General features: G+C 35.9%; 1 protein-coding gene across 1 annotated transcript in view; it reads left to right on the plus strand.

Annotated features, from left to right (window-relative positions):
* The first annotated feature begins 897 nt into the window (after positions 1-897).
* The window catches only part of LOC107083446 (beta-galactosidase-1-like protein 2), a 40,983-nt gene continuing 20,761 nt past the window's right edge, over positions 898-21,119 (plus strand). Inside the window, exons 1-11 of the mRNA XM_015372687.1 lie at positions 898-1,193; positions 4,030-4,215; positions 4,471-4,539; positions 4,926-5,021; positions 5,640-5,748; positions 7,598-7,690; positions 7,801-7,882; positions 9,566-9,630; positions 10,052-10,136; positions 14,293-14,436; positions 16,619-16,699. Coding sequence (XP_015228173.1) covers positions 1,090-1,193; positions 4,030-4,215; positions 4,471-4,539; positions 4,926-5,021; positions 5,640-5,748; positions 7,598-7,690; positions 7,801-7,882; positions 9,566-9,630; positions 10,052-10,136; positions 14,293-14,436; positions 16,619-16,699 — 1,114 coding nt within the window. The 5' untranslated portion in view covers positions 898-1,089. The remainder of the gene's footprint in view (positions 1,194-4,029; positions 4,216-4,470; positions 4,540-4,925; positions 5,022-5,639; positions 5,749-7,597; positions 7,691-7,800; positions 7,883-9,565; positions 9,631-10,051; positions 10,137-14,292; positions 14,437-16,618; positions 16,700-21,119) is intronic.

Here is a 21,119-nt window from a genome sequence, read left to right on the forward strand (position 1 = left end):
CCCGGTCCAGGAAACACACAGCCAGGCAGACGAGCTCTGAGCCAGCTCCCATGTCAGAGGATGAAGAGAGCACATCCAGACAGTCACAGTCAGAGAAACAGGACTACACTGAAAAACAGGCCAATCTCCAACATCTATAAACAAAGGTGTTGATGGCAGCAGCACAGCTAATATTTCTCTCCAGGATGGGGTCACAGCCAAACATGGACACATGAGGGGAAGCTACTATTAGAAAAAGCAGAGAGAGCATAACGTTAGAGATTAAAATAACAGATTATGCAGAGTGGGAAAATACAGATAGAATGAAGCAGAATGATGAAATAGGGGTCCTTATGTCCTTCAGAAGTCTAATAAGGAGGACCAATAATTTTGATGATCCACCTGGAAAAAAAGAACATCGTCCACTATACCTTTGACATTTGCAACCTGAATCATCATCAGTGTGCATCGTTTAGGTGTGGATTCAGTTTTATCAGCGTGCCCTCACCATGATGTTCCCACCTCTAATATTCACCTTTATCAAGATGTTGGTGGATCTGTGGAACCACTCTTCCTCCACGGTTTCTGAAATGAAATCCACAGATTAGGGCTGATAAATCTTACAGAAATATAGATGATTTAATTCCTAAAAAAGAAAAATATTATTCTAGCCGAAGATGATGGTGTTTCCTTATAGATTCTTGTTTATTTATGTATTTATTTACTTAATTGCATACATTATTTCTTATTTATTTATTATTAAACAATGGTATTCGTTTTTTAACAGCAGGATGATTTAGTGACGCTTCCTAAGCAGAGAACCGGTGGCTCTGGTCACGTAGCGCTGTTACTTCCTCAGCCTCCTTCCCTTTAGGTAAATCATTCACAGTGCTTGATGACTGCTCGGATATCCAGACGTTACTTTTCACCTAAAATGGACAGGTATGGGCTCTTTATTAAGAGTTTAACGTGCAGCGTCTTATGACGCTGTGTGACTCGTTGCTTTTTCTTTTTTTTTTTTTCTGTTTGTTTTGTTTTGTGGAGAGGACTGTGATCAGATAGGCGCTCTGCTGAACGTCCCAGGAAACAGTAATCCACTGTTTTTGGTCCATGGAAAAGTCTCCGCTTTTAGGTGTCCGTCTGTCCTTAAAGCAACGATATTTTCTCCTGCTTTGCATCGCTGTTGTGGCGATAACCGCTTATCATTTTACGAGGTAAGGAAGGCTGGTTTCTTTAGTTTACATTTGAAAGGAAGCGTGAGTTTGTGACAGGGCCCGCCCCCCTGTCAGCAGTCTGCGCCACGTGCGCCTCTATGCTGCGCCATAATCCAGGTTTCAATGACATGAAACCAAAACAGGAATATCCACTTAAAAATGAATGCAAACGTATGAAACGACACCATAATCAGGATTGATTAAGATTGGTCAGAGCTTTTAATCATATTTGCTGGTTTTCCAGCAGGGTAATCTTTGAATGTTGTTTTTATCTATTTTATGAACCAATAAAGTAGTTTAAAATGAACCGATGCCGCGCTGTAGACTTTTAAAATGTGTTAAAACGTTTTAGTGAAGTTGAATGCAAAAACAAACAAACAAACAAAAAATTTTTAAGTGCTTTTGATTGTTTTATTATTATTTTTATTTATCAGATCTACATTGCTTTAAAAGCCTACTATAAAAGCCATAAACTGATGAAATAAAATGACCAGCATAATCCAATACTGTTTTTGGGCCAAAACTTTAGAGACTAAAAACCCTGATCAAGAAGGATTTCCAAGGCAACAGTTAAATAAAACTCAAAATTTGTTTTACAATGCATATTAATAAAATGTCTTATATCTTATCACATCAAAGGGTTTTCAAACAATATATAGACACAATCTCTATTGACACATCCTAAAGGACAGTGTGTGTGTGTGTGTGTGTCAGTTGGTGTTCTAGACTAAATATACTAGAGGGGCCAGGGTGGGCCCAGTGCTTTTACATTTGGGCACAGAGTAAAAGCATAAAAAAAAAACCAGAATCAGCTCATGGTTTGATATATTTAGTGAGACAAAGAACCAAAGAGTCAATTGTGACTCTTAAGTATGAGGTGCCCCCAGAGACATAAATCAGACTTACCTTGCATATACAGATATTAAATTCTTATTAAACTCTTCCATATAATATACTGAAAAACATGTGTAAAACACTAGTGAAAAGCTCTTGCATAAACTATAGTGAAAACATTTATCTCTTATATAACCTACTGAAAACCTCACAAAAACACTAGTGAAAAGCTCTCACATAAACTAGTAAAAACATTTACATCTTAATAAAACAAGATTGAAACTCCCAAGGTGTATCGAGATCCTATAAAAACTGTTAAAAAGAAATCATTCATATTGTCCAAAATCAGAATGGTCATGTTAGGCTTGATCACTTGACTGCAGTTGCCATAAAATGGTGATCATACCTCAGTGCATCTGAAGCTAAGTGTGCAACACCTTTCCCCCCAAAACACCAGATGTTATTTAGGGTTTTTTGGCTAATCTGGTCGGTCCGTCATAGTCTTGATTTAGTCCAAAAATTGTTGAATTTGGGCTGTGCTTGGTTTGTCTGGTTTTGTCCCACTTCTGTCCTATAACAAACTTTGAAAACACAGTTTTCCACGTCTTTTTAATGACCTGAAAATTGAGGTTTTTCACCTTTGACTTTTAAAACCAAATGTAGGTGTTGTTTGGACATAAATTATGCCGTCTTTTCAATGTCAATTCAACCAATTTTTGCTCAGTGGGCCACGAATGGTTGTCATGAGGTATAGATAAAAAGCCTGACATGCTGATCCAGATTCTTTTATAACTGACACAGTCAGCTGTTTAATACTTCTATCTTATCCTACTAAAATACATTAATCAGTATCCACGAGACAATAAAAACTACCGCTCTCAAATATAAATCAAAGTTTAGATGCTTGACAGAGGATGATTTCCTGGTTTTTGCAGAGGTAGATAAAATCAGTGGAAAAGATCAGTTTTACATTAACTATCTGCTGATCATCTACCTCCCAAAATTAAGAGAATCGAGGCAGATTGATCAGCAGGCCGATAAATCGTTCATTTCTACAATAATACTATTGATCTTTTGTTTTTAAAGCAAAAAAATACTGTTATTATTTCAGTTTTAAATCTTTTGGCCAGTGGCGTATATTTACTGATATTAGCAATTTATCTCAGTCTTAATCCATAGCTACATTCATAAAGTAACAAACTACATCTAAATTAGATATGAAGGTTTATGAATAGAAAATTCAATGTATTTTTTATTTTTTATTTGACTTGATCAAATCCAGTTGTGTTGACCTCTAAGTATGGTGGACATTGACTTTGCTCCGCTGCAATAAAAGATACAGTGTTTAAACACAATTGTTTAAAATGTAAAATTCAAACAGCACAGCCACTTAATGAACATTATGGCCCTTTTTTTGCATCATCGTTCTTCATGCACAGAGTGCATACAAAATGACAATAAAGTTTGTCTGAGCCACTTCAAGAACCAGTTTAAACATACAGATGATAATATCCAGTCATGCTTCCAGTTAAGCAGTGACTAAGTGTTAACATTTCAGCTATATCATAGATAAATATTCATCTTTAAAATATATCAATGAAGTATGTGAAATTGAATACGTTCAAAGGATTAAGTTGGGAAAAATTAATTAGGAAATTAATAAATTATCTGCTTATTGCCCCATTCAGTATTTGGCCACAACTTATTGCATAAGTTAAGAAAAGTAGAATAAAAAACTAATAAATGTGTGGATACTGATTCCTACATGAATTGATTGCCTGCTGACCTTACATCACCAAATAGGCGTGGCCTTCCTTTACTGATTGATAGAAAAAAAAAAAAACTATAATAAAACCCAAGATAACACAAGCACATACAAACATTTTATCTTGGTGATACCCTGAAGAGATATCTACGCAGGTGAATTGAAAATATGCTTCATATATGATGTATGTATTTCATATACCTTCGAAATAATTTTGCATTTGCCTTTTCTCCTCAGAAACCATCCACCAAAAGCAAGAATGAAGCGTGTAGAGGGCCTAAGAGCAAACTCCCCACAGTTCACTTTGGAGAAAAAACCTTTCCGCATCCTGGGAGGCTCTGTCCATTACTTTCGCGTTCCTAGAGCCTATTGGGAGGACCGACTGCTTAAGATGAAGGCCTGCGGCATCAACACTCTGACAACGTGAGCGCTCCGTGTAACCCAGCCATGGTGTAAAACATGTCAAGGAGCAAAGGTCAAGAGAGCGAGACAGATAATAAAACACAGCATGGTTTTTATCTGACTATGTTAAGGCCAACAGATTAGAGTCTCAAGAGTTGTACTTCTGTAAAGAACAGTTTAAGGGAATACAAAATAAAAAAACAAGATATTTATAATTGTTAAAATGAATGAAATATTAAAAGCACTAACATGATTATTCTTTATGCCTTTTTTCAGCTATGTGCCATGGAACCTGCATGAGCCAGAGCGAGGGGTGTTTGACTTTAAGGATGAGCTGGATCTGGAGTAAGAACTGCTAAAGCAAAGTCAGATACAGTATAGGTTTAAATGAAGTAAACCCAGTGTCCTGCAGAGGGCGCTATTGCATAGGAAAAGCCCCTATCTGACATTTGCATTGTTACTGTTAAAAAAGCAGTTTTTCCATTCTGTTTGCTGTGTGTTTTAGTCTCTAATTTTGACATTGATCAATGACACAGGTTGATTTCCACCGAGGCAATAATAAAAAACAAATGTCTGCGATCAGTATTTGATTAGAGAATTAGGGGGATGAATTTTAGAAATGATTTGTTGTTAAACATGAACTTCATCTCAATTTGAGAACTATGATCCACTTTAATATGTTATTGAATTTTGAAATGATTTTTAAAAATATATTTTTCCTCTCTTCGTAGAGCTTACATTCGCCTTGCAGCAAGCTTGGGCCTCTGGGTAATTATACGTCCCGGGCCGTACATCTGCGCTGAATGGGATCTGGGGGGTCTGCCTAGGTAAAAACACACGCAAAAACCCAGCCCCATAATTTATATACTTTAAAGGATTAGTAACATAATTTAATATGATATTTGACCTGAAACTGATTATTTAAATGAGCCAGTTATCAGCTAAAAATTCAAGAGAACTTTTAAGATTGCATTTTAGAATATGTGTTAGAAGTTAACTTTTTATTTTCTCAGTGACTGAGAACCGCATACAGTAACACTTGAGCATGTTTTGAATTAATCAGGCACAGAAGACAATAAAATACACACAATTTCAATAAAGCACTTCCATTACTTTGCTGAAAGCCACTGATGACTTTTAGAGAGTTATCTGAGCAGCCAATAATTAAATCTGGAAGGCCTTATCGCTTAAAGGATGAATTCATTTATTTCTGTAATCAAAATAAGCTCACACCGATAATTGGGTAACTGTTGGCTGAAAAGACTTGGACTGCTATTGGAATAATAGGTTTAGTTTCTGCTTAGCGGATGATCATTAATATAATATGTTTGGAAAGACTCACCATGAGGAATGACCTCCTAACAAGGTGCCATTTATTTTGTTAGAAACCCAAAGAAAAGTTCACAGCATGACCAGCACTTATTTGTCATGATTTGATTTTACAGCTGGTTGCTACGAGATCCCAACATGAAGCTGAGAACGACCTACTCAGGATTCACAGATGCAGTCAACTCCTTTTTCGATAAACTAATAAAAAAAATAACTCCATATCAGGTACGCTGTATTTATTCATTCTTTTATAGATTTTCTATGTCTTGTAGGATCTTAGAGGGGCTCTGATGTCGAGGACTCTGGACACGCTGGCCTTCCACCACAGACTATTAGGTGTATTCTGACAAAGTAACTTAATAACTATGATGCAACTATATTTTATTAATAAGGACAAAAATCGTACTTAATAAACGTATGAATAAAAAATAGGATACATATAACTCCATCTTTGATGCTTGTTAGATTTGTTTAAGCTGTAGTTTAATAATCTGATCTGGTCATTTTACTTGGAAAAACCCAATAAAAAAGAAGTGTTATAAATATTGTTTTAGGTCATTTTAGCAGGAAGTCGGTCATGTTGGCAAAAGTATAAATGTGTAGCAAGGAAAACTTTCTAAGCTGAGATCAAACCTCAACTTGTTCCTGTTTGTGTGCTGTACAGTGAAGTGTAAGCTCTACAGCACGGCTAGTGCCTTCAGAAAGTGAGACAAATATCAGTTTTAGAACTTCATGCTTCAGATGACCTGGGAACGACAGTCACATTGAAGTTATGTGTGATTTTAGCATTTCAGGGCTCTGACTGGTGGAATGTTTTCTTTCTGACTGAAAGTTTTCCCTCATTAACCTCACCCTCCACACTTAATTGGACTCTAGTATTATTGCTGCATCCAAATCTCTCTTTTTTCTATCCAGCGAGAAAAAAATGAAAGTAACAAATTATACTTTTCTACTAGCACTACAGTTGTTGGTGTCAAATCCCAAGCTGCTACCATTTTGTGCATCGACCAAATCATTTTTTTTATTCCAATGTTTGTTATGAGAGCCTGTGTAGCACAAGTCATGTAGTTTATATCACCCAGAAAAATTGTGCATTAACTGCACATTTCATGCAATTTATTTGAGAGTTTTCTCAGTTCTGACACATACTGAGGCCTGTTTGGTTCATAAAGCTCCAGCCTTATTTTTACTGCATATTCTTTCACTTTCTGATCTATAAACATACATAAAATGTATGTTTTTGTCATTACTTTGAGAATATTGGCTATTTAAATTATTTATTAAGGATTAAATGACATTCTATTCTGTTTAAATAGGAAACAAATATGTATTCTACTTTTTAACAGATATTATATGAAGGCTAAAAGAACGTAGCAAAATAGGATCTGGCGATTAAAAAAAAAATTACACATATTGGTAACAAATAACTACTCTTACGAAAAAAAGAAAAACATCTCTAACAATTTGTATGTCAGTTTTTTAGGTCCCATTTAACATTTTCCCTATAAGTAACCTTTTTTGAATGTCTGCTAACTCAAGTTGAGACTTTCCCCCTGAGTTGCTATTTCAAACATGGCTTTATTGTTCTCCAGCAATCGGAAATCAGAATGTTGGCTTTATTGGATGCACAGGAGGCAGCTCAGGAAAGTATGCAGAGGAAATTACAGTGTTTTGTTTGCTGCGTCTGAAAATGGCCAATGAGACTCTGTACCCATCTATCAAGATCTAAACGGAAAACAGGACACAGGCCAATAAAAGGGATATGATGCAACACTTAATCTTTTTCTATATTTATTACTGTGGTGTTGAAGGAGCAAATGTATAAACTACTGACATTTACTTTCCTGTTTGATGCCCTCTAGAATATCTGTATGTAAATATAGAGCAATATGTGATAAAATTATTATATTATATAATTGCAATTATTTTGTGTCAGTTGATATGAGTTAGATTGTTCTGCTCTTATTTTTCTTTGGTTTAGTGTAACTAAAAAAACATTTTCTTTGTGTTATTAGAGTCTAACTGGATCAAATCCTCTAATGTCTTGTGTTTTATTTGCCTAATTAATGTGCAGTACTCTCAGGGTGGCCCAATCATAGCAGTTCAAGTTGAGAACGAATATGGCTCCTACGCCACAGATGACAAGTACATGCCTTTCGTACAGGAGGTGGGGAACACAGTGAAAATAAATCGGAACATTTAGAACAATTTCAACTGTGTTGAGGAAACAGCTCAACTGCTTGTTTTGGCCGTCTCTTTTATCCTCCCTCTCTTTAGGCGTTATTGTCGAGGGGTATCACAGAGCTGCTGCTGACCTCTGACAACAAAGACGGGCTGAAGCTCGGAGGAGTGAAAGGAGGTATTGTCAGATGGGCTGACAGACCAACAGTACTGCACCCACACATGCGCACACACACACACACACACAGGGTGGTGGTTTGTGTTGTGTTTTCATGGAGAGGGGCAAAAGGTCTGCTCCATGGGCTGGACTGAGTCACACAGCGGTTCAGAACTAATTCCTCAGCAGAGGACTGTGTTTTGTACCGGAAAGTTGCTCTTTTTGCATGTCCAGTAGAAGGAGAACTGGAATGCAAGACAAAATAGCCCAAAAGGTTGTTCAATTTAGATAAGACATTTTTTTCTAAACATAAGCTAGTGTCAGTAGATTAAAATCTTTATAAACCATCATGTTCTCACTAACTTACAAAAAAAACAAAACAACTTTGTTCTCATTGTTTAACTGTTGCAAAGTATTTTGATGAATCAAAAGTTTAATGCACAAAAACAATATTTTTATTACACCTTTATTCTGTGACTGGCTCTAAAGGTCATTCAACTACACAATGATGTCATCAACCAATAACCCACCATCTTATTATTTACAGTTTATTACATTATATCTATTCAAAGCTGAATTAAAGTCTTAAGGTGGAAGCAAGTTGCTGCATTGTTTGTCTGAAGCGTTTTCTGTTAAATGTCTCTCTTTTCCCCCCTGAAAATGGCAATGTTTGGAATACATTAAATGGAAGAAAGTTTGCTTTCATTATCCCAACTTGCTCTACCTAACAAATGCAAATTACAGGAACTTTTGCTGGGGAGAGCAAAGAACCAGATGTTTAGGGATGGGTTATGAATTCTGCATGAATGTGTTTAATTTGTTAAAAAACATCTGTTTGAATTCTATTAATAAATAAATAAAAAAGGAAAAAAAAAACACTAACAGCAGCATACTTGTCAGCAAAACCTATGCAAGACCTGATGGGGAATCAAAGCAGTGATGCAGAACAGCAGGTGTCCTGTCTCTAGTTTTGTGTTAGTTTCAACAGTTTTATTGGATAAAGATGTATTCTTAATCATTAGGTTTTGAAAGGTGTATAAATGTGGCTATTATTAATTTGACTTAAACAGCGTCCTAAAAAAAGTTTGATGTTCGAAAAAAAATGTACACACATGAATGGCTGTTCAACTAAAGCTGCCTAAGAAAACCAACTCTGGTACTAACAGAGTCAAACTTCTCCACATAAAGGAGAAGATCAAATGTGTTTCTTTCATGACTGCACAACCATCCACAGACACACCCAGAACCAGCCCTCTACATACCTGCCTTCTGCTGCTTAGTAACAAGTCTTGTTTTAATATCTAAATGATTTTTGCTTTGACATAAAGATGGATTCTAATGTTTTGAAAACATGGAAACTTGTATTTTCTTTTTTAATGCAAATACATTGTTTTTTAATGTCTCGTAGTCTATAGTTTTGTGTTTTATTAAAATTTTTAGTTTAGATTCATCCAGATGAGCTCTGACCAGCTTAAATTCCCCAAAAATCCAAATAAATCTTTAAATTAACCCTGAATCTGGAACAAATAAACCTGGTTTCTTTATAGAGATATCTCCTCATATACATAAATAAAGTAATGTAGACATTTAACTATAAAACTTTTCTAGGTTTTTTAATTGAATTGGTGTTGTTTTAATATGAAGAGTAAAAAGAACATATGGACCTGCTAATAGTTCTTCTTATTGTTTGTTTTTTCTTGTAAGCACTGGAAACAATCAACTTCCAAAAGTTGGACATAAATGAGATCAAGTATCTGGATGAAATTCAAGTAAGTTATTTTGGCACAAACTGTATTTTTTAAGCAGGTTTAATTAATTGTCATTCCTAAATTGGATCCCGGAGGATCCCATTGAAAGTTACTGTTTCCTTTATTTCAGTCTGAATGATGCCAGTATTGCAGTTATTGCTGGTTGTCTTTTTACATACATAACATATTTAGAAATTGTCACTTATTCCACGGTTTATCTCCATAATTAAGAAATAATTTCTTCCGGTGTTGCCTTTATTCAAAACAAAATTTGGAAACACGGATGAATACATCAAGGCAATTTGCTTAAAGGTTGCATCAGTTCCTTCAGCACAGACTGTTACACTGAAAGGAAAAGGTCATGTTGCTTTGCTCACTATGTTGCTTTACAAACCTTTACCTTTTCTTTTTTTTAAGCTCTAATCCATTTTGTTTTCTCTAGCCTCAGAAACCTAAGATGGTTATGGAGTACTGGTCTGGCTGGTTCGATCTCTGGGGTGGGCTTCATCATGTGTTCACTGCTGAGGGTAAGCCTTATTTTATCCCCACTGAAATAATTAACACGTGATACGTGACTCTCAGAGCTGCTAAAAGAGGTATTCACCAGAGAGCGAGGCAGGCTTTCTGGAGATGGATTCTTTGTTAAGAGTGAAGCTGTTCCTCTCAGTACTGAGGGTCGATAGATTCAGCTAATTTGAGACAGGGCAAGACAGTTTTCTTTGTGCTCCATGCTGGTGCAAAAAGTGCAGTTAAAAGAGACAGTTTTTAGGTTAAGATAGAGGCTCTGTGCCTCAGGAGAAAGAGAGACTTTAGAGAATCCTTTTCAAAGTGAATAAAATAATCTGTGCACCTAGAAATGGATTGGGAAAAAAAAAAAAATCAGTAATATGCAGACCCTGAAATTCTTCCATAAGGAAAATTGATGTGGGATCCACTGTTACCTATTTTCTATTTGCTACAGTTACTTTAAAATATTTCCTAAACGCATTAAATCAGAGTAAACTTTTAAATATCTGTTAGAGGATGATCAAAATGTTTTGTTGGTAAATGCCAGAATAATCGTTCTTTAGATTAATAAGCTGACATACACTAACATAATTATCCCTTAAAAAACGTGGAAGCCCAGAGAGATATGACATGGATTTTTGAGGCAACAGTGCAAATGTATTGTGACATCACAGAAAAGTGAAAATAAATCAGCCAAAATACCACAAAATGAAGTAAAGATGCTGATAAATCTTGTTGGTCTTTGTAGTCAATTTCCAGAAGATGCCTGAAAGTTCCACATGTATCTGTTCTATATTAGTATAAAGATGCCGCATGTAAACAGCTAGGAAATATCCAGCACTTTTATTAATCAGGAAGCAGACAGGTTCTGTGACTTTTAGGTAAATATATGTTTAGTCCACAATGTGTGGAAGATGAAAAAAAAAGCCTCTTTGTTTAAAATGACATGGTCTTTGCCATAGATTGATTTCTATATAAATGAACAGAGTTAAATGTTACTATATAGATTTATATAGAATGTTTTTTTATTTTGAGAGGTAATTGTGCATTTTATTGAATACATCACATCCAATATCAAAGCAATGTTTTAAGACTTCAAGGCAAGAAGTTAAAGCTAGTAGAAGTTATTAAATGGATGATGTCCTATATCTATGTCTGTCTGTCTGTCTGTCTGTCTGTCTGTCTGTCTGTCTATCTATCTTTTTATCTATGGATTAGAGCTAAATGTAATGTATTACAGTATATATATTACAGCTGAAATTATTAATTACATTAATCATGATTAATCAATTATTGAAGTAATCATCAACAAATTTAGTAATTGATTCATTGTTAATTGGAGTATGGAGACTCTAAAAGAGGCCTTGAGCTGACAGAGTGACCCACTTAGGGCACTAATTATACCAAGATTATAAGAAATTATATAATCATTTTGCATTTAAGATAAAAAAAAATCCTTTTCGTCTGTCAGTATGCTCTTATCTAGAAATGGTCAAGTGTAAAGTTTTAGTTTAACCTAGTGTTATATTTTAAAAAATAGTTCTTGAGAAACCTTTGCATATCCGAATATTAATCGAAAAAATGCTTTTAACAATGTTTAAAATGCCTTAAAAATGTAAAACTTACAATGAAAATAATGAAGCATTTGTATAACATAAGAGAATGATTTATCTCCCTAACCATCCTACCTGTGAATGCTGGCAAAATAAACTTTTGTCAGCCTTATTATTGTTTCCACTGCTGATATGGGAAAGTTTATGCATGTAGATATTATCTTCTAGCTGTTTCATATTTCTTAAAACAACACCCATCTGCCTTACATAAATAACAGGATTTCCTGTTGTTCTTCTTTTGAAAAGTAAAATAAACATCAGTCATGTAATAGTTATGCCTCAGGTTACAGAAAGATGTGGATTACTAATCTGATTTCTCCCGAGATAAACGTAAGACTCAAATTACCTGGAGATAACACACATCTGTGTAAGACTGCTGCATTAAAGCTTTTTGATGGCCTTCTTGCTGTGTTTTCTGACATCAGATTGTAAGCAGAAAAATAGCATTCAAGCTGGCAAATACTATTAAAAAAATGGGGGTGGGGATGGGCGGGGGGAAGGATAGATTTTTTTTTTTTTAGGGCAGTCAGCGAAGAATTGATCTGCTGTTAGTATCTATAACCGATGTTAGTCAATGATTAATGATGAAGAATCCACTCATCCACCTTATGTATGCTATCTGAAACTCACACCTCTCTCTGCTACATTATTCTCTGCAGAAAATGAGCACCATGCAAGTTTGCTTTCATTTAAAGGGTTTGGATTTATGCAGGTGAAAAAATCTAGGTCAGGATTGTGGGATTTTGTGTATAGGTTATTTTTAGCAGAAACAACTATCTCCTGATTCTGCTGATGCACATTATTATGTCTCATTTTATTCATTTTAAAATGTTTAAACTTTTATGTTCATAACATATTTTTGATACTCTAATGAAACCTCACTTTTTTGTCTTATGATTAATCTCTAAGTCAGACTATTTTTATTGGGCAATTTATTGTTCATTTTTGGTTTCAGAATCTGTTTTGTTTGTTTTAGGACTCATTGGAACTTGTATATATTCTAAACTAGAAATAAGGATCAAACTTTATTCCTATTTTTATAATTAGCATCAAGCTCTTTTGCTTCTATCTATCTTGATTCTATCTTGTGAATCGATGTATCCCTCCGGTTCGGGATATTGCTAAAAATTTATTTCAAATTAGTTGGTTATTTGTAGATTCTACTGGTGTACGAATGTGTTGTGAGTGAAACTAGGTTCTGCAGTGTAAAGCAAATTCACTGATTAGTATGACCAAAAATACACAATATGAACTTAGTAATTTAACCAATTAGGAAACACAAATTTTTGTGAAGATACTGTCTTTGGTAGAATTGTGCAATTAATTTTCTTTCTGTATTGATGTGCTGGAGGGAAGTAATTTGCAAGATGTATCACCGCATTTACATATGTTCAGTTTTGCATTGCTGTAGCAAAAGGAATTTTGACAGGTCAATAAACAAAAGTCTTGTTACAGTTGTAAAATCACTGGTAGGAAAAATGTTGCTTAAGCATTTCTATAATGTATACTTATAGATTTTAAGCTAACAGTCTGTCTTGGAAATTTATTTTATATATATATTCATCTTTGAACACCTTGGTGAAGATTAAAGCATCAATTTTGAATGAACGAATGAATGGATAGGAACTCACTAAATTCACCTGCACATAAATAGAAACAAAATCTTCCACCAAATAAACCTGTCTGTATATATAGCCAGACTGTATTTTGTGTGTTTTATATTTCGGTCATTGCCAGCAGCCATTCAGATTCAAATATCCAATAATCTTTGGGCTTTCTGTCTTGTTTCCTTGCATTAATAGCAGGAAAGAGCAGAAAAAAGAGCCTCGCCCTTCAGAAAGTGTCAGCAATGAAAAGCAAGAAAAAAATATATAGCATGACATTCAGAGGGGATTCATATCCTTGATAGTTCACTGCTTTGCAGACTGCTATACATCCTGCAGCTGGAGCCGCCAGAGGGACCTGAACTATTGATATTCACCAAGACCATGACTCTTGATTCAAATCATTAAACATGGTCCAGATTGTCCTCTGAAGTCCCATTTGAACTCTTAATTGCCCAATTGTGTTCTTCTCTCTTGAATACTTTAAGTAATGGTGTCAGCTTAAATGAACCCTTCCTCTTCATTAGTTTCGTTTACCTGTAACAGAATGCATGGATATGTTTCGGTGAAACTGGACCAGTCGGAATATAAACCAGGTGCTGTTAAAGATAAAACTGCAAAAACTGAAATATAAGCAAATACAATTTCTTTTTAGAAATAAGTACATTTTTTGTAAATTTGTGCAGGTATGTAAGCTAATGGAATAATATGATTTATTTTTAAAATGTGAAAGAAAAAACATCACCTTATTTCATTTGCATATTAAACTATCATATTTTAAGGACAAAAATACTCAGTCTGTTGCATGATGATCTTATTTACCTGCTCAAATTAAGGGTAAATACACTTATTTAAGATATTTTTGCTCGGTTTTGATATATTTTTGCAGTGTGTATTTCAGCATTTTTGCATGAATGCAGTTTTAAATGTTTTTCCTGGTTTCTTTGTCTTCCTGACAGACATGATCCCAGTAGTCACAGAAATTCTGAAGCTTGACATGTCCATCAACCTGTATATGTTTCATGGAGGGACCAATTTTGGCTTCATGAATGGTGCGTTGGCTGTTGGGATACCAGCACCTAAACCCATGGTGACAAGCTACGGTACGTGATTTGTTCAGATTCTACGCAGTTTTAGTTTTCTGTTACTGCACTCTCTGGAATTCTAAGCAATAACCTTTCCTGGAAGTTAGTTTCAAGTAAAAAATTAGCTTTGTGGGGCTGCGCCTCTTTCATGCTGTCTGCCAGATGGCCTGAGTTTACAGCTACTCAGAACATGCTGCGGTTACGCCCTGTTTAAAAGATTTGGTCACAGTTGTTCTGGATAATGTTGTGATTTTAACAAACCTGAATAGTTTTTATTTAAAGAAATAAAAATATAACATTCTTGACAAAAGGTGCTTTTGCTTTGATAAACTCTCTCTGAACTTAACATCCTACCCAGGCTCTCATCTCAAAGGCACACAGGGTGCTTTAAGCTCCTACATGGATATGTGATATGTGTTACTAGAGGTAATATTCTTAAAATGTCTGAAAAGTATTCAAGTGTATTTTCAACATATGTTTCATAATGAATGGCCAGAGTCACAAGTTGATTCTCTAAACAAAATTCAGATTAATAAAGTAGCTCATGAGACATGATGATATCACACAATATTGTGTTCACAGGGATAAAAAATTCTAAAAAATAGAATGAGCGTTTCATAAATAATAGTTTATTTCAAGTATCTGTTAGTTTAAAATTATTCAGATATTTGATTACTTGTATAAACCCAATCAAAAATGTTAAATCATTTAAAAAAGTTACCGTTATTTATACTGTGATACCCAAATCAGGCGGTAAGCTTATGGGTGCACAAAAATAGAGAAGGCAATTTAATAAAAACTGAGCTTAGCATGTAACTAAACCAGAGGGAAAAGCATAACTCTGCCCCAAGAGATGTATTAAAACAGCCACACAAGTTGGCAGTGCCAAGCGACACTGAGGGGCATGGTCGAGTATGTGTATGAACAGAGGGGGGTGTGATCAGGATGGGGGGAAAGTAGCAATTAGCTTAATTTCACATATTAAAGTAAAGAGAGTGAGAAGAGAGAAGCTGGTGGTTATATTGGTTAGCTTGCTACCACTAGGCTGTCTCAGTAGAATTCAACTACAGAAGTCACAGCTACAGTAAACCCATAGATCAGGGGTCTTCAATGTTTTCCAGGACAAGGACCCCCAAACTGATAGCAAGATAGAGCAGGGACCCCTAATTATATATATTGTATGAAATTGCGTTATATCAAACTGGTCCTATAGTCACTCTATTACAGATGGGGTCATGTAACAAAAGTAATTTGGCCCTGGGAATATTAATGTATTTCTGATTCTGATTCCTGGTTGATGGAACAGGTGTTGCGAATGAAACGGTGCCCGGCTTGAAAGAGCTCCTGTGTGTCGCTGAATGTGTGCATTGATGACTGAAAGACATCTTCCGCCTCCATTTATCTGTTTACTACAGTGTGTTGAATTCATGTTAATGTGTATTTAAATACATTTAAAGTAGTGGAAAAAATTTCAGGGGGGAATATAAAAAAAAGTCTAACCAACCAAGACTTTTGCAACCCCCATGCAGTACCCCCATAGACCCCCTAAGGGTCGCAAACCCCTTGTTGAAGACCTCCACCATAGAGGATACAGTCAAGGTACTGATTACTGATAACTACTTCACTGAACAACACTTGAAATTTTTAATCTGTTTAATTTCTATTTAATTTTAGCTGGAATTCTCTCCTTGGTACCTTAAACTTTAATTGATTGAGTTTCTCGAACACTGTCAGAAGCCTTTTTCCATTAGAGCTATATATTTTGACCTAATGCACACATTTCCCTGCCTAGCTGCTGCTCATTTACTGTCTGAAAGCTGTTCAAAATGAGATTTCGTTTTGTATACGCTGTGTATACAAAATGACAAAGTTTGTCTGAGTCTATTACTAGAATATTAAGACAGAACAGCAGGTCAAATGTCCTCTTGTCTTCTTTTCTTATTCAGAATAGTAGACACTGTTACCCCTGACCTTCAGTAGTCTTTCCGCTTGTGCCACTGCTCCCTGAGTGTCTTTTACCTTTTAGCCTCCAAAAGGCTCTATTTTCTGTCAAGATAAACCCAGAATGTGTTTCAGGCTACTGCTACTGCCTTAAGATGTTTTATAGGGGAGAGCAGAGAAAGAATCCGCCACGCTAAAAGGCGTCCGTGCCTCTCTCTTGCTCCCAAACCTGCTGTTCTGATAGCGCATTATCTTTCAGATTACGATGCTCCATTATCCGAGGCTGGGGATTACACCACCAAGTATCATCTTCTGAGGAATTTATTCAGCAGCTACCACGGTGAGTACTGCATGCTGTTGCTGAGACAGGCCTTGCATCTCCTGTCTCTTCCGTCTCCTCCTTCGCTTTCATCTCCCCACTTAAGTTAATTCTCCTTGTAGAACCTGTTCTCTCTTGGCTCAAACAGGATAGGTTTGCATGTCATTACAAGCCGGGATTAAATTTAAGGGTTTGTGTCTCTTTGCTCTTATGTGTGAGCTCTCTGCCTCAATCAGAGACCCTCAGAGGGACTGCCAATTATGAAAATAACATACATGTCTTGGATTCTGCTCACTGCTTGCGCAGTTTTCCCCCGTTTGTGAAACAAGTCCTCTATGTTCGGGGGCAGAAGTCTCAAGTGTTTTGTGGCCAGGACTCGCTTTTGGCAGCGCGAGAATGAATCCAGCATAACAAAGTTATAATTTGCCTGCCGCTGTGGTGATTGGAGACAGTTGAATGGCTGCCTGAGGGTGATGCATCCTTATGTTTTGTAGTCTGTTGAATAATAGGCAGTGGCCTGAATATGATGAGTCTGAGAATCCTTTTTGTTCTGCTCTACAACCACAAAGACCTGACCCAATTTTTTTAATTAAATCATTTTCATGTTTTATCACTGTTTGGCCGTCAGCTGTTCAACATTATGTCAGTTACTGTATACTTATTCAATATAGAGGTAGAAATATAGTCTTGTCATTTCACTGCCATCACACTGGGGAAACAAAGTACTCACAGCAAACAGATTTATCTGAGACAAGCTATACTAGGTTACCCCTGAATAAAAGCATACTGTATGTCAATTGTCTTGATGAAATGGACAGGTCTGGTATGGTGTTATGGAGAAATTTAAAACAGAGTTAGTTGATAAACAATATTCCAAGCTTTTAACATATTGCATATTAATTGCATATCAATACATGATAAGCCCTTAAAAAAGCAAAGTACAAACTGCAAGACACTGATATAAATGTGACTCTGAAGGAGCTGCAAAGATCCAGCAGTCATGTAGGGAATGTTGTTTTCCAGGACAAATTTTAGTCGTTATGCCAATCTAGTCTAAACAAGAAATTTGGACTCAATCCAAAATCTTGTGTTTGACAGAAAACTGGTACAACACATCATCCTGAAGGCACCATGTAAAATGTATTTGCAGCGGCAAAAAGCTAGGGGCGACTCTTTTGTTTTTTTGCAGGACAGGTAAGGTGGTAATATCTAATTGAAGGATGGATGGAGATCAATAACCCTGGCAAAAAATCTGCTTAATTCTGCAAGCACTTGATCCATGAGACACAGTTGCAAGAAGCTTGTTCTTTCTCAATGCTGCCAGTTAGCTAAACCTTTAATTTCTTCATCTTTTCATGTAAAAACCATAAAGTTACATGTTTTATAAGCATTTTGTTAGATTTATTTGTTATTGTCAAACACATTTTTATATCTGAGCACTTCACCATCTTCAGGTCTCCAAAAGGGCAACTTGCAGCTCTATAAATAAGACTTTTGTTTCCATTCAAATTATTATGCATTTTTGCCACTTTATATACTTTAAAGAGACTGTATACCTCTTCTTTATATGACAAGATTATTTTCACCCCTGAAGGCTGGATAAATTGACTCGACACGCCGTATTTAACCCGTGGGCATTAAATTCGACCTGTGTGCTGTAGAAACTATGTATCTGTTATGTGACACCAGTTCCTTCTGCAGGAACTGAAAGTCACCCTAAGGCAGTCAAACTCTTGATAAGCCTACTGTGCATAAAAACATTGAGACGATGGAGATACTTCTCTCGTCATTTATTGAAGCATTGTCGCAGAAACTCACAAAACATTAAATTTAACATGAAATTGATAAAGCTACCACTAATCCATCTCTTACCCTAACTGTAACCCCTAACCTAACCAAATACTTGTATTTAGTTAACATACAATCCAAAAGGTACCAACAATACCTTTATAGGCTAAAATTTTCATTGCAGGCCCCGTGCGTGTCACGTGAAACAATTTCTACAACCTGTCATGCAGAGGCGCATCTTGGAAAAAAATATCAATCTTAGACAAGTTGGAAATGTGAATGTGTTGGTCACACAAATACCTCCTGTAGGAACTAAATATCTATATGTTCACACTAGCTGCTTCAACAAAATTGATATCTATGATGTAACCACCACCAGTCTCACCAGTCAAAAAAAAATAAAAAATACTATAATATTCTTAGTGCCTGTTTGCTTCCAAACGTTGCACTGGAAACACAACAGCAGAGGAATGTCTTTCACTGTTAGGGGACAGTGCCACCATTTGCAGCTTCTTAAATTAACTAATATCTCCAACGGTTAAAGGTATAGAGGACGATCTTTTATTTCCAGGAGAATCATCTAAATAAGTGGTCCTCCAAATTGTCAATCATTCTGGTGATATGTTTACCTAAGGCCCTTCTACGTGCTCGTCCCATTAGCTATCTGTTTCTGCACATGCACACTTTCAGGCGTATATATGTGATGAGCTGCGGTTTCAGGCAGTCACTGAAGCTCACCTTTTTCATGGCAGTTCTATGAAAATGGCCCAGGGTCGTAAGAGAAAAAGTGTCTATGAAGCGTATGAGAAGAAAATAAAGACCTTAGAAGAGGCAGATATATATTCTGGAATGCTCTCCTCACAAAGCATTATGGGCCCATTGCTTTCTTTCTCTCTCTGACAACAGCCATAAACAGAGCAGGCTGTTTTTTTTTGTTTTTTTTTTACGTAACTGCGAACAATAATATGTTGGACTTCTGGGATTTTAAATACCGCCCCCACTGAGATACTACTTCATTATAATGGAAGATAAATGAATTTGAATTAAACTTACCTGACCTGAATTGATTAATTACCAGTACAATAGAGACCAAAACATCTATGATGCTTTATCACTTCCTCCTTTAGGAACTAAATGTTTATGATGTCACACCTGTCCCTTCTTTGGGAATCAGTGGCGGCTGCTGCCCTCTGAAACAGGGGAGACTCCATAGTGTAAATGAAACCAAAACATAACATACTGAATATTGAAAAAAAAAAAAAAACATTACTTGAAGGTGTTATAATAGCTGTTGTGAAGAACTCTGAAATGATAAACTCCAGAAAACACCTCTTTCCTTTCTTATCTGAGTCTCATTAAGGGAGACTTCCTCTCTGTCAGGCCATTGTCTGTTGAATATTTTAGCGTGTTCTGCCAATCAGCATTGGGCAGATATCTCACCACCATGAGACTAGCCTCACTGGAAGTGATGGATTTTTTTGTGTTATCCAATCAGGCTGGTTGGCTTAAGTTTCAACAGGGATTTTGCATTTAGCCTGATATTATTCATTGAGAACTCTTTATAGTAGGAACTGAATATATATGTCACACCGTTTTTTGCTTCTGCAGGAAGTGCAGTTTCCTGCAGAACTGTCTTTCCTGTTGGATAGGGATGTGAAACTCATTCTTATGTCATTCTTATGACACACTGGCAGCATCAAGTCTTTAAAATAGCCAGATGGATTTTTGTAAATTAAACTTTTGTTTTAATGATTTCTTTTACCAAGAGCACTATGTTGTGGTGTATTAAATGTATTTCCATTTAGTTTGCATTTTTAGCCATCTTGTAGACTTGAAAAGAACATATGCAACTACTTTATGCTAAGAAATTACTTTTTTGGTTTAAAAAAAATCCTCTATCAAACAGTTTAGGCACAGAGCCTAAGGTTTACCAATATGTAAAAGATTAATATCAAAGGATAAGAAACGTTTTGGTTAAATGTTTTGTTACCAATAGAAATCTGAAGAGTGTGGATTGGTATTCAGCCCCTATTACGATGATGCCCCTTAATAAAACTCACTCCAAGCGATTGCTTTCAGATGTTCTGTACCTAATAAACAGGGACCATTTTAATAGAACTGTTGAGTAATAGGATTTAATGTAAACAAAGAAAAATGCTAAGATATTTATGTAAAGCACTAGTTTAAAAAAACTCCTGCAAACCGGCAGTGACAATTTTGTATGATTACATCTTTTTTTCATAAAGTGAAATTCTTTGGATGGTTGATAGTTTCATGAAGCTATGTTTTCATTCTTGCTTTGGTAAATTTGACAGAATGTAAGACCGTTAAATGCAATAGAATGTTCTGATTTATGAGTGTTAAACCCAGTAAGAGTTGTTTAAAGGAAGTGTTGACCATTATCCTCAAAGTTTCCCACAGGCGAGCTGGTTTTTAGCACTCGATGAAAGGGAAATACTGTCAGGCTGTTTCTAGAAGGAGTGTCAGTGTGCCTGTGAGATTTAACACCTTTAAAAGCAGTTGATGGTCCTGGACAAGCTCTTTTAACGGTTGTTTAGAGGCTGTTTGGGAAACTGGAAGACTAACTGGAAGCTCACACACAGTGACTTGCAGAAGTTTTCTGAGGTTATTTTCTATGGTTGGTACAGAGTCA

Source organism: Cyprinodon variegatus, unplaced genomic scaffold (assembly GCF_000732505.1).
Source record: "Cyprinodon variegatus isolate N-32 unplaced genomic scaffold, C_variegatus-1.0 Scaffold75, whole genome shotgun sequence".
Classification (NCBI taxonomy): domain Eukaryota; kingdom Metazoa; phylum Chordata; class Actinopteri; order Cyprinodontiformes; family Cyprinodontidae; genus Cyprinodon; species Cyprinodon variegatus.